The following is a 13,046-nucleotide window of genomic DNA, read 5'->3' on the forward strand; positions in this document are numbered from 1 at the left end:
TGCCGCTAACCTTTCACGGAAACTCTATGCGATCTTATCTCGACCCCGCAGGACCCTCGCCGGTATCAGACGACGAAAGCCACTAGACATCCCCCGCGTTTCGCTCGTCCAGTCACTCAGCTAGCAGTAACACCATAGCCGCGCTGGTCTTGTGTCAGGAAGATAATTGATACTTCCATTCCCTGCCTTGTTTTCTCTTCTCGCTGTTGAAGAATACTTCTTTTGAATACCACCTCCAAAATGGCAATCAAAGTCACCACCCTTACAGAAGCAGATATCCCCGGCGCAGTAAAGGCGGTCCAGTAAGTGAGGCTAGACCGGCATTGATTTAGTACAAGTGTTGATACTTTGGCCTTATAGGCAGGCTTTTGCTGGTGATCCATACAATGTCTGGGTCTACGACCAATCCAAAGTAAGCATCCATACCAAAGCTGCCGTCATAATCAAAAAGATGTGGATAATCAAAAAGATGTGGACATTGACGTAAAATAGTTCAATCCCGACAGAAATTATCAGTCGTTAGCCCTAAGAATGCGATGGGGCATGCGTAATGGCATCTTCCATGTCGCAAAGGAGGAAGGTAGTGACGATGTTCTTGGTGTAGCGATGTGGCTACGCCCTCAGCAAGCCGGTACTCCATCGACATGGAATGACTGGCTCGAGGGCTGGCGGCTTTGGTTTGGCCAAGTCAACTACAACCTCTGGTATGGTCGTGGAGGTCTGAATGTGAAGGTAACTCAAACATTATTATGCCTACTCTTGGTCAAGAGAGCACTAACAAGCAGCTTTTCGCTAGAGATATTATATCTGGAAGGACGCTCAAGCCAAAGCACAACAGGAGCTTTGGACAGACCCAAAAGGATATTACTTTCTCAACATTATGGTCGTCTTGCCCCAGGCACAGGGCAAAGGTGTTGGTGCCAAGATGATGAAGGTTGTCACTGACCAGGCCGATGCCGAGAACATGAGGTGTTACCTCGAGTCAAGCCGAGATGTTCCTAACATGGCAATCTATGGGCGATGGGGATTTAAATTTCAAAAAGAGATGATTTGCGATGATGACGGTGACGCTATCAAGCTGTTCACAATGATTAGGGAACCGCATGCTGAGCCTGGTGATGGGAGGTAGGCTGCTAATTGACTTGTCTTGAGGTTGACCACTACAAGTTGATGTATCGTGCTTCCTCTCTCTCAGGTAAAACACTATAGTTATTAGCGTAATGAACGTATAAAACGTACAATGCAGGAAGGGCATTCTATTTCGACTGTTTCCATACCTTTTGTTCGCCTGCTTCCCCTTTCATCCTAGGAGTTTCCAGCTGGTTGGCTCCAGCACGCACACACCTGCCCATGTGCCCGAAGAACCCCGCAGCTTTGGACCGCGCTAGGGGCGATCAATGCGGGGAACTCAGTCCAGCCAGGGGTGTCACTGACTGAGATAAAAGATTGTGTTGACCCTTGGATACGGAGATTATCTGTGACAGCTTATCTTGGTCTTCTCTTATCATTCACATTGATGGCTCTCGTCACCGACTTTGTCTCGCTGGCCGCTTTTCTTAACCACGCCATTTCAAATACTCAGTTACCCTTGGTGCCCGTCGACTACATATGCTATCTTGCCACATAGATTGGCAGGCAGTTAACACATCCCATGCAGCCGTTATCAAGAGCGCGGCACTCCAAATCTCGAAATGGGTGCCTCAGATGTAAAGCAAAGAAGGTGAAACTGAACTGAAATTTGGCAAAATTCATGACTGGCTTACATCTAATAGACAAAATGCGACGAGAGGAAGCCTTCATGCGCTCGTTGTGAGGAACGAGGACTGCAATGCCCGGGATATGCCCTCAATGTACGATGGTCACAGAAGCATCAGGTTCGAAATGCATCAGCTACCGCCAAAGAAGGCAGTAAAAAGTCACCAAAACAACTTGAAAATGCGCCAACGAAGAGCTCGAGTGAAATTGAAATACCTACCCTCCTACAGCAAGAAGATGAAGGCAGTCGGCGACTTGATCAATGCCTGGGATTTACCCCCAATTGGAATATTGACATCTCGCCAGACCTTTGTAGTCTAGACAGCGTCTCGGGTACCGATATCAGCTTCCAGCAGCCTACTCCTGTTGTTGGCACCCCTTGGGATACCTCATTCATGAGCGCCGCTTGGACTGTGGACGAAAATGATACCACCTCGCCGTCCAGTGCCGAAGAATCGTACACGTACCAACGCCCGTCAACGCTCGGAACTCTATGCGCCGCAAATATTGATGAAGTCTGCTCTCAACAAGGTTTATTACAGAGCATGGCTCACATCTTCCAGAGCGAAGTTGAAGCTGGGACGCTGGTTCAGTCAAATCACGAAGTGACCATACAGATCACCAAAGAGCCTTCCAACGTTACCACATCCCTGTCAGAGTACTTCTTCCGAGAAGTTATTACCTTATATTGCTCCTGGGACAGCAAATCTAACGTGATGCGAAATATTATTGAAACGACGTGGCAATATTCCGGGGCTCTTTATCATACTATTTTGAGCATGTCAGCGGCCTGCTTATCTGAGGACTTCCCACATCTTTTGCCAGTGGCCCGACGCGAACACGCACAAGCTCTTGAGATCATCAATAAGAGCTCGCCAATTGGACCATATAAACAAGCTCTATTGCTTGCTTCGCAATTGCTGGGTCACACCTCAAGCTGGCTCAACCCTCAGAATCTCGCCACCAATATGTTTAGGGCCAGCTACGATATATTGGAAGACTTAGTGGTCGAGACTGGCCATGATGCATGTGTGTCATTCTTCAGTGACACAATGGATTACTGGGCCATGTTGCTCGCTTTCTTGACTGACAAGCAGCAACTTGGAGGTTATGGCCAAAACATCTTGATGGGCCCAGCAAGCTCTACCAAGTCAGAAGAACCTCACCCCTACTCTGGTATCTCCCGCAGTACAGTTAGGATACTGGCAGACATTGGGTTACTCATTTTCCAGTATCGCCAGCGCATGTCTACCGTTAAATTTCTTACGGAGAACGACATCGACCTTTTCCGAATTGCCTTGAGAGAAGCAAGGCGGCTTGAACGCGTTCTCTTAACGCACCGTTCCCCAGACCTGTCACAAATCAAAGACCCAGGGGACCCGAAAACACCACTGAAGCACCTTGAGCTTATTGATGAGGCCTACAGATGCACAGGACTCTTACAGCTTTATCGCGTGTTCCCAGATCTGCTCAATGACCGCTACGCCCCGTGGAACAAGGAAAACCTCCTTCGCCCACTCCCTTCCGAGAAAGTACCCACGGCACAAGAGAGGCAAACCTGGCTAACAAAACTCGCTATGCACATACTAGGCATTCTAAGGGAAATACCTTTCGAGTCTCGCACCCGCAGCGCGCAGCCGTTTATCATGGTTGCTTGTTCGAGTGAGTTGAAGCGGGATTCCCTACATGTGAATACTTCAGGCCCGGGATGCGGTGACGCTGAAGTAATGGCGATTGACCCGGCCTCAATCGAGGTGGTGCGAGCTCGCAAATTCATTCTCTCTCGACTGGCAGCCTACACACATATTTTGCCCCTTCGGAAGAGCCGAGTCATATCTGAGTTGATTGAACAGATCTGGTTGGCATTGGATGGTGGAGATCAGGATGTTTACTGGCTTGACATTGCCCGCAAGAAGGATTTGGGAACAATGATGGGATGAGAAGATGGACCTGCTGCGGGACTAGCAAATTAACAAATTTCAATACTCGCCTCAGCTTTTTTACGGTCATTTGCCATCTGATGAGTCTATGACATGCGTGAGGAATACTGAAAATAATTGTTGGTTATGAATGAAACTTGAGGTAATATGTTGTTTTACAACAGAAGAATCGAGTAATCAAGAGTCTTTTGTGAGGGAGCTGGGGTCTATGAAGTCTAGTTCACTCTTATTGAAAGAACCCGCAGCCAACATAGGATCCTAAATGCAGATACTTACAGCTTTAACCAGACCGGCTTCGTCAAAGGAATCACATCGTCAACTGGGATGGCCGCGTCCACTTCAAAACGTCGCAGGCGTCCACAGCAAGCATGGCAAGGCAAGGGGAATCAGACAAAGGTTATTCAGTATATAAGTGCCTGCGGCTTTGTAGTGCCACTCTTCATCATACTGAACGGTAAGGTCTTGACAGAAGCTAGATATCCCGATTGCAACTTTCCAAAGCACTAGCGGATCACGGTAGTTGAGAATGGGTGGATCAACAATGGCAAGGGCCGACAATGGACTCCCATTTTGACGCACACAGAACAAGGCACGCACACAAGGCGTATAGGCTACTACCCTAGCCAATCCTAGCCGGCCATGAGACTGAATAAATTGAAGTCTTTAAGACATACTGCAGGGAGGACAATACGATTTTCCTATTCTGGCCGGCCTATAGTTGCAGTCGCTGTATGTTAGTTATTTTCAGCCTCTAAACCTGCGTATAGTCGACAATTAGAGCAATTGATATGAACCGTTACTATGCATATTGGCTAGCCCCTGTTTGTTAACGCCAATCACCATACAGCACATGATCAAAAACTGAAATCATGAGGTAAGTCTTTTGCTCACCCGCCTGGAATGGCTGCTTTGGGTGAGATGATTATTCGCCAAGGAAAGCTGAATTTCTAGGTAAGCTGACTGCATCGTTATTAAGACATCAATAACTCATCGCTTTCTTATTTCTTCAACTTCACCAGGTATTTCTGGGAAAAAAAGTATAAAAACGGTTTCTTGTAATTCCTTTTGTTATAGAATATTCACAAGAAACCCACTTCGCATCGACTTTACCACCGCTACAACCAACCTATTACTTTGCAATAAGCTCATTAGACCTATCGCATCTCTCATTTTCTCCGGTTATCAAAATGCAACTGTCTGGCCATCTCATCGCGGCCATTTCCGCCATCTCTTTCGCGGCTCCAGGAATCGCAGCTCCCGGCCCAGGCCAGGTTGGGGAGTGGTGGAACATCTCTTGTAAACACGGCGGTCCAAACAACATCGTCACCGGGGACATAAGCGGCCTGATCCATAGTCTTCGAACCCAGTCGGTAATCGGGAACGTGGGAACCCCCGTCTGGATAACTTCGAATTCCGATGTCAAGTTTTGGTACGGTACGACACTCGTCACCGTCTTGAACAAGTACCTCTTGGAAGGTGCAAACTTTGAATTCCGCCACCTCGCAGACGCTTTGGAGGCTATGAGAAACTCCTGCTGTGGCAGTTACCCTAATTGCATCGCGTCCAGTGCCAACATGAGGTCGTCAAACTATAAGAACCTCGTCATACTGGTGTCGAGGAACTAGCTTTTCCCACGAATAGGCAGGCCGGCTGTGCTGATGTTATGCTCATGTGGTGGTGGACAATTATGCAAATGGGGACGCGATGGCAATGAGCAGCAAGTTCACTATTTTAAATACCTAAGCTAGATTCGAAGCCTCTTACCCTAGGTTACTTAAACGTACCGTCAAGAATCATGATAATTCTCATGTGTCTTTATGCTCTCTGTGTTGTTGATAAAATCCTAAGGTTCACTGGCGAAGAAGTTTCCATTGTGATTGGCAGTAGGTAGTTGTGTAGACTGAGTTTGGCACGTTGACGTTCTTTCTCCTGCGATAGGGAGCTACACGTTCAATTGCTATAAGAATACCATTATGTCTACTCTTAGTTACACAATGCCTGCAGAGGAAAAGTGCTGTAATCAATTTATGATTAGCGCTTACACCAACATAGTAGTATCATTGGTGGTTATGCCTTGCCCGCTTACTCTGCTCACCCTGCTCACCTGAGGCATTACTTTGCTATAGGTAAGTAGCTATACCTGGGTGAGCAGGAGGGTAAGGAGAAAACATTTTTGTCAACTCAGGTGTTATCACTGCTGCTGGTCACTATCGAAAGAGGTGTTTCCGTACTTTTCGAGAAAGATGCAGTCTTATTGAAGCTGTGCTACCTCTTCTGGACTAATCATCAAAGCTTTTCTCTCCTGACACCTCCTGGAAGCGCAATCTGGGCAAACTTGAGTAGTGTTTTATCAGAAGTAAGCTCAGTTCCCAGCCGCTCATCCGTTACAAGAAAAGCTTGAGGAAACCAATCGCTAACATCTTCTCCAAAAATCATTCGGACCAAAGCCTCTCCTGTAAGCCAGCATTTGTCCATTCCATAGCCGTTGAACCCGGCCGCAATCCATTGCCCATTGTCGTTGGCATTTCCTAGGATGGAGTCGGGAACCTGCCCAACAATCGGCAAGCCATCTGCGGTATGTCCCTGGATTCCCGACCAGATAGCTTCCACCTCCGACGTGGTCTTGGATCCCCAGCCTTCAAGAAACAGTTTTGGGAGTACCGTAGACAAAGCAAATCTTGCCTCATCAGGGACATATGTGTCGTCCGAAGTTAGAATATCTTTCATATACGCTGTCTCGTTGCCTATCCAGATTCTACCAGTCAAGGCATTCTGCTGAAGATAGTAAAGACCTGTGTCATAAAAGCCAGTTTTCGCATCCAATGAAGACTTATGGGACAAGCTCCAAGACCTCGAACCTCCCAGATTTTGCAGACTTGGCCCAGGCTTTTGCACAGACATGGTACCCCGGAAGGGATAGATACGACCCGCCAAGCGTGGGAGCAAATGTGATGCGTATGCGTTTGTGCAATGAATGACCTTCTTTGCACGCATAGTGCCCCGCGCTGTGGTAATCTTGTAGGGGTGCTGCGGGTCAGACTCAGGACAGAATTCGACATGCAAAACTGGCGTGTTGGCTTCGATGGCGAGACGTTGAGGGTGCTTCTTGAGCAGGCGCTCATAAATACCCGTGAGTAGACGGTAGGGCCAGATGGCACCAGCTTCGTGCTCAACGGCTCCCGAAGCGTTCTTGATGTTCCACCTCTGTAGACTGAATGTTAAATTTAGGGGGTTTGAGAGTTACCAGGCAAGCCTTACTTCCGGTACGTCATCTTTCTCGATGATTCGATGATAGCTCTTATGCTCCGGAACAGCCTTTTGAAAGTCCAAAACCGAGGATTTTGCTGCAGCCCATGTTTCTTCATCCCCAACAGCCATGACCTTGCGAACATTACGAATCTCACACTGCTCTTGCAGGTCCAGGTCCATTTCTCTCACCATCTTCATAACATGGTCGATGTTGAGAATACTAAAACGAGTGATTTGCTTCGCGGCCTCAATACCATGCTTCTTCGCCAGCGGACCGAAAGTATGCCCGGATGCTGTGACAAGGTGGCCGCCGTTACGACCTGTTGCTCCGCTGACAAGGTCTCGGGCCTCTAGAACCGTAACATGAGATGCGCCGGCGGCGTGGTGCTCCAAGAGCGTCTTAGTGACACTGCAGCCAGTGATTCCGGAACCAATAACGGCAAAATCCGTCCGCTGCGGTAGTGTGGGCGACTGAATCGATGCGATAGGGTGTGCGGGAACCTGCCAGGAAGACACCGTGGGATTGGGACGAGGCAAGCCAGGGTCTTGCGAAATAGCCTTAGAAACGTCTAAGAGAAACTTTGCCATGACGGGGTCTTCTGGAAAAAATAATTAGTTGAAATACAAGGTCAATGGTTTTGCGGAACATACTGAGGTATGAAGACAGCTCTTCGTCCGAGTCATGGCTAATGTTTTCTTTACTCATCTTAGCATTGAGATACACTCTTTTCAGAGCAAGAAGATTAATGGTTCAACGTAATTTGAAAGGGAAATCTGCCTTCTTTCAAGCTGACTATTTAGATACCAAAGAATGCATACCACACTTTTCCATCAACCTGAGTGATTCCGTAATGCGGGGGACCACCAGGTACTGCCGTTAGTCTGAGCCGGCGCCGACCGCACCTTGGGGCCGCTCTAACCTTCCCAATCCGGAAGTTCTGTGCGAACGCGAACTGTTGGCGGATACGTTGCCCGCAGTGCTATCTCATCTCCTCAGGATCCCGGGTCCGACCCCATCAAAGTTGCTATCTCGCCCTCGAGATAATCCTACAGCTGGACATTTATCAATCGGTCTAGCCATCCAAATACGATAACTAATCTATCAAGCTGTGATTTCAGCTTGGCGACACATAAGGTCTTCCATCATTTTGGTAATACATATAACCTGCAGTTCACGTACCCCACCTCAACTAGAGACATCATCTCCTCATTCCTTACGCCCAACGGGGCAACCTCGGTCTCTTTCCTGTGCATTACCACCTCTTGCTCATCACTTAATGCTGAGCTTATCACGATGAATCGCCATCATTCACCTAACCGAACATCTTCGTCGGTAACCCCGAAGAAAGCATCAGCCATGCCAGAAAAAACGGATGCCGAAGTCGTCGAGCGCGGCTCAGTCATGAATGGAGATGTTACTGTGCAGACAATGAAGCCATTCACGACTTTGTCTGCTCTTGGCATCGGCTATGGCACAACTAATACTGCCATCGGACTCATTTTGGTCCTTGGTAGCACCTTACCCATGGGAGGCTCTCCCTTATTCTTCTGGGGATTTCTTGTAATGGCGCTCGTCGGCTTGGCTACAGCAACGACACTTGCCGAGCTTGCCTCTGCCATGCCACATCCAGGTGGCCAGTATATCTGGGTTCATCGACTAGCACCACCAAAGCACAGGCGATTCCTGTCTTACATCACAGCAGTCATCAGCTGGTTAGCGGCCGTCGCTACTGGATCTTCAGCATGCCTCTCCGTTCCCGTCGGTATCTGCGGTATCATAACGCTGCTGGATCCCAGCTTCGTATATAAGAGGTGGATGGGATTCGTTGGTTTTCAACTCCTTAACATTGTCACCGTTTTTGGGGCAAGTTTCGAGAAGGCGCTGCCAAAAATCTCGAAGGCTATGCTACTGTTCAGCTGTACAACCATTGTCGTGATTTTCATCACCCTATTTGCCATGTCAAAAGAGAGCAGTTCCGCCAAGGACTTTTTCGTCACACAAATCAACATTTCAGGGTGGCAAAACGGAATTGCTTTCATCATTGGCATGAACGGGGCCAACTGGAGCTTTTCTTGCCTTGATGTTGCGACCCATTTGGCGGAAGAAATGCCTCGTCCCAGCACTGATATTCCAAAGGCATTGATCTGGACAATCATAGTCGGCTTGGTATCCGGTCTGTTGGTGGTCACATCAGTTCTCATAAACATACCGGCGCTTGACGGCGCTGATGACAACTCGGCGCTAGCTCTCTTCTACCGGATTACAGGCAGCCAAGCAGCTGCAGTCGGCCTTTGGGTTCCAGTCATGATCACCACCATCGGTGCAGTCTGGTCGATTCAGACATGGCAGTCTCGTTTGGCCTGGACGATCAGTCGTGAAGCTGGCTTCCCGCTTCATCGGCATCTCAGCAAAATCGCGCCCTCCCCTTTGCACACTCCCATTTGGTCGCTTGTGTTTTCTGCCTCTGGAACCGCAGTCTTCGGATGCCTTTACCTGGCTTCTGACCTTGCCTTCAACTCTCTCATTTCTACTGGCTTGCTGCTTCAGTATATCAGCTACAGTATTCCCGTAGTTCTCGCACTGATGCAAGGCCGATCTAAATTCCAGCATGGCCCATTCTGGTATCCGAAACTCGGTTTTCTGGCGAATCTTGTTATGCTTGCTTGGTCGGTAGTGGCACTGATATTCTACTGCTTTCCATATTACCTGCCTGCCGTTGCGGGCCAGATGAACTATGCATCGGCAGTTTTAGCGGCCATTGCTATTTTGATTACGACACTCTGGTTCTGTTATGCAAAGAGAAATTACGAAGTAAAGGAGTTTATACAGCATTAGGAGTGAACATTTACCACTTCTCTGTGTCTTTTGAGGTCTAGTAAGAAAATCTCAAGTTTAATATCCGCATGTTATCATTTTGTGATGTTCCTTTTGCCATAAATTGAACAATAATTCATGAAAAAGAGACCTACTCGTTACAAAGTTGGCATTACCATGAATGTTGTTTCTTCATGTCCTAAAACAGGATGCCACGACGAGCCAAATTTGCCAAGGATGAACTAGACTGTACAAGTACCACCAAGCTGCCTGGCAAGCAGGATCCATTGCCCAGCAGAGGTAGCGTTCGATATCAACCTTGTACGCAAGTCGATACGAATTATGTCGTTGCCTGTGAATGAGACTGGTGTTCCAGGAGGCACAGTCCTTGGTAGAGGAAAACAAACTCAGTGACAAGAACAGAGAAACAGCAAATAGACGCTCCTTGTGCAAACTTACGAGTTGTAGCCTGTTGTGACGGCAGTGTACAGCCAGTTGTATGCGATTTGGTCACAGGAATGCAAGAGGAAGGACGGAGTCTGCGTCACGTTGGTAGTGGTACTGTTGCCCGGTGCCGTGATGTTGCCCCAGAGCTGATCGATTCCGATGGTGGGAGGACCGAATGTGTCGTCGTAGCTTTTGACGTCTGGTGTGACGATCGTGGCTAGTTCCGCCTTGCTCGAGATACCGCCCGTCGAGAACACGTTGAGCCAACGTCTTGTTATGTGCCAAGCCTCATCTTCGCAGAGGCATGAGACGGAGTCAGGATGATCGTATGGGATTGGTGTTGTCCTGCACTGAGCGATAGTGGCACAAGCAGCAAGTGCGATTGAAAACAATCTTGGGAACATCATGATGGCTGAGCGTTCTGTGAGACGATGTAAGGAGCCGGGTTGAAGGTGTAAAGAAAGGGAAGGACGGTCATTTTAATGATGAGGTTCGCGTAGCTAAATTAGGCCGTGTAAATTTGAGGCGTTTTGTAATTATTGATTTGGCACAGGTTGGGGAACTTAGTGGTAAACATATCAACGACAGGAATGCGGCTGGAAAGCCTAAATGGGTGGGTGCAGATATTTGGTTGACCCAGCTCAAGAAATTAGGTACTGGAATGCAACAGTTGTCTGTTACTACCTCGGAGATTGTACAGCGTGCCACAACTTTTACCAAGCGGTAATGATGAAGGTTGAATATCGTCTTTCATCAAGACGGCCTCATATGGCAGGCGACAAGTAAAGCGATTGTCCGGAGCTGCGTTAACTGACACGAACTGGCTTAAGTGGCCAGTTGACATATGCTTCTATATTATGTACATCCAACTGACAAGATGCCAAATGAAAACAACCGCATATACTTTAGACTCACAAAATGACCGTGTTTCCAGGCGTGCCGAATTTGAAAGGTGTGTGACTTGACCGTCATGAAGCAGAACAACTACCCCCAAGGTTGCGGTTCCAGCAATATAGGCAACCTAAATAATCGACGTATATGCCTTTATAGAGCCAAGGTAAAGGAACATGTTCACAATGATGACATAATAAACGGTCCAACAATCTTCTACCCAGCCTAGCCTCCGCTATTACATCAAAAACTAATCCCTGAATGTAGCAATCAGGCTCGACTAGTTGTGCACCTGCCAACCCAGTTAGTTCAGAAACCGCCAAACTCGCCGGCTTCCGGAGTCGACGGAGCACGAAAGAGGGACCATACCTTGCAATAAGCCTTCATGACCTCGGTCCTCATCATATCTCTCACGCCTCTAGGGTTGCACATGTAATGAATGCATTCCTGGTCCTCCCACATGTGCTTCGCATGTATAGCCGGATGCGCGACCTTGTGCCAGCCTCTCCATCTGCATATCCTCAGCTTCTCCTTCATGTCGATGGGCGGCTCGACCTGGAGGTTGATTTTGAAGCACAGCCGGAAGCACTCTGGCAAGTCTTCGTATGACTGGATGCTGGCGGGGTCCGTATAGGCAAACTGGGAACCGGCCGAGGCGGTTCCCGCCAGGGCGAAGGCCACGGTAGTGGCGAGGATGCTGCTTGGTTTCATGCTGGATGGTGAGGTACAGTTGACTGGTGTGTAATTTGTTCAAGCTTAGGAAAGGGGAGAGGTTACGTTGAACAACCTTGCTTTTAAAGGAGATGGGCATTTCGTTTTGAGCATAAGGTAATATAAATGCTGGATTTGTCAGTGTAGGTATTGTGGTCGACCATGGCTCAAGTGAAGCCTGAGTGACTCGCCACATTGGTCAAACTTTTCCATTGATGAGTTCCATGGCTAATAATCGGAGAGCGAAAGTATATTTGGAATTGCTATGCTGCCTTGTAGAAGAGGTGCCAGACAATATGTCTTGTCAGCGTGATTGTGCTCAATCAGGATCGCACCCGCCACATCAAAAGGTCGGGCAATCCCACTAGTCTCGCTTGTGTACATGAAAAGATGGAACTGACATAACGGCTCAGTACGACCTTCAAGACCAAAGATGTGTCCAAATTAATTGAATGCTGCAATAGTTGCTCCCTTTTGCTAGTTATCTACTTATTGCTATACTCAAACCAGCATTGCGACTTCAAAACACATATTTGATGTATTTCTTTTATCACCCAAATCAAGTTAACATAAGAGGCATCTCTGATATAAAGCCAAGAGGTGAAGATATCATTCGGATTCATATAACCCAGCCCTAAAGCTCATGATCCTGTGCTCGTCATCCCGTTTTAACACCAATCTCGTGTAGTTTCCACCAGTGCCACGACATCCCCATACGGACCACCCACCGAAGCCCTAACCAATTCACAAAACCCACAATCAAGACTGATTCTCGGACAGCGGAAGCCATAGCTAGCATCCCTCAATCATAATACGGCCGGCAAAAGCTGTCCTGCCAGGCATTCATGTCCGTCGCGTTCGTCACATCCCAGGGACACCTCTGCCTGGCGCAGGGGACGAACCTCTTTTGCCTCCAGTGGTGTCTGACGATGTTCAGCTCTTGACTGCACCACTCGCGCTGCGTGATGGTCCAGATGTTGAACCACAATGCCGTGTAGGTCTCGTGCTTCATGCACCAGCGGATGCAGCCGGGAAGGCTGTGAATCGGCAGCAGGCCGTCGGGGTCGACGGGGTCGAACTTGGGCTTAGGCTTGGAGCTTGCTAGGACGGCGACGAGAAGGGAGATGAGGGTGACGGATACGACGGGCAGGATCGACTTCATGGTTGCTTTTTGGGTGAGGAGGAGGATGTGAGGAGAGAAGGTGTTGGTGTTTTGCTTTTGATTTTGTCCATTGTTG

At 48.3% G+C, this 13,046-nt stretch overlaps 7 protein-coding genes across 7 annotated transcripts; 3 read left to right on the forward strand and 4 right to left on the reverse strand.

Moving 5' to 3' along the window:
- Window positions 1–240: 240 nt before the first annotated feature.
- Window positions 241–3,695, forward strand: CTRU02_204051 (uncharacterized protein; the record flags this gene model as incomplete). The annotated part of the gene is made up of 6 exons (XM_036731881.1): window positions 241–302; window positions 361–412; window positions 493–732; window positions 797–1,125; window positions 1,658–1,706; window positions 1,773–3,695. 6 exons carry the CDS (start codon window positions 241–243, stop codon window positions 3,693–3,695), a joined length of 2,655 nt encoding a protein of 884 aa, XP_036576441.1.
- Window positions 3,696–4,882: 1,187 nt separating this feature from the next.
- CTRU02_204052 (uncharacterized protein) lies at window positions 4,883–5,320 on the forward strand (the record flags this gene model as incomplete). Its single annotated transcript, XM_036731882.1, has 1 exon — window positions 4,883–5,320. The coding sequence occupies one exon, from the start codon at window positions 4,883–4,885 to the stop codon at window positions 5,318–5,320; it is 438 nt and encodes a 145-aa protein (XP_036576442.1).
- A 661-nt stretch (window positions 5,321–5,981) lies between these two features.
- Window positions 5,982–7,650, reverse strand: CTRU02_204053 (FAD dependent oxidoreductase superfamily protein; the record flags this gene model as incomplete). The annotated part of the gene is made up of 3 exons (XM_036731883.1): window positions 5,982–6,899; window positions 6,954–7,543; window positions 7,596–7,650. 3 exons carry the CDS (start codon window positions 7,648–7,650, stop codon window positions 5,982–5,984), a joined length of 1,563 nt encoding a protein of 520 aa, XP_036576443.1.
- A 588-nt stretch (window positions 7,651–8,238) lies between these two features.
- Window positions 8,239–9,780, forward strand: CTRU02_204054 (uncharacterized protein; the record flags this gene model as incomplete). The annotated part of the gene is made up of 1 exon (XM_036731884.1): window positions 8,239–9,780. The coding sequence occupies one exon, from the start codon at window positions 8,239–8,241 to the stop codon at window positions 9,778–9,780; it is 1,542 nt and encodes a 513-aa protein (XP_036576444.1).
- Window positions 9,781–10,001: 221 nt separating this feature from the next.
- Window positions 10,002–10,610, reverse strand: CTRU02_204055 (uncharacterized protein; the record flags this gene model as incomplete). Its single annotated transcript, XM_070204310.1, has 2 exons — window positions 10,002–10,146; window positions 10,219–10,610. 2 exons carry the CDS (start codon window positions 10,608–10,610, stop codon window positions 10,002–10,004), a joined length of 537 nt encoding a protein of 178 aa, XP_070062073.1.
- A 796-nt stretch (window positions 10,611–11,406) lies between these two features.
- CTRU02_204056 (uncharacterized protein) lies at window positions 11,407–11,808 on the reverse strand (the record flags this gene model as incomplete). The annotated part of the gene is made up of 1 exon (XM_036731886.1): window positions 11,407–11,808. One exon carries the CDS (start codon window positions 11,806–11,808, stop codon window positions 11,407–11,409), a length of 402 nt encoding a protein of 133 aa, XP_036576446.1.
- Window positions 11,809–12,610: 802 nt separating this feature from the next.
- Window positions 12,611–12,970, reverse strand: CTRU02_204057 (uncharacterized protein; the record flags this gene model as incomplete). Its single annotated transcript, XM_036731887.1, has 1 exon — window positions 12,611–12,970. One exon carries the CDS (start codon window positions 12,968–12,970, stop codon window positions 12,611–12,613), a length of 360 nt encoding a protein of 119 aa, XP_036576447.1.
- Window positions 12,971–13,046: the final 76 nt, after the last annotated feature.

The sequence above is a fragment of the Colletotrichum truncatum genome (assembly GCF_014235925.2).
Source record: "Colletotrichum truncatum strain CMES1059 chromosome Unknown Contig_0002, whole genome shotgun sequence".
Lineage (NCBI taxonomy): Eukaryota > Fungi > Ascomycota > Sordariomycetes > Glomerellales > Glomerellaceae > Colletotrichum > Colletotrichum truncatum.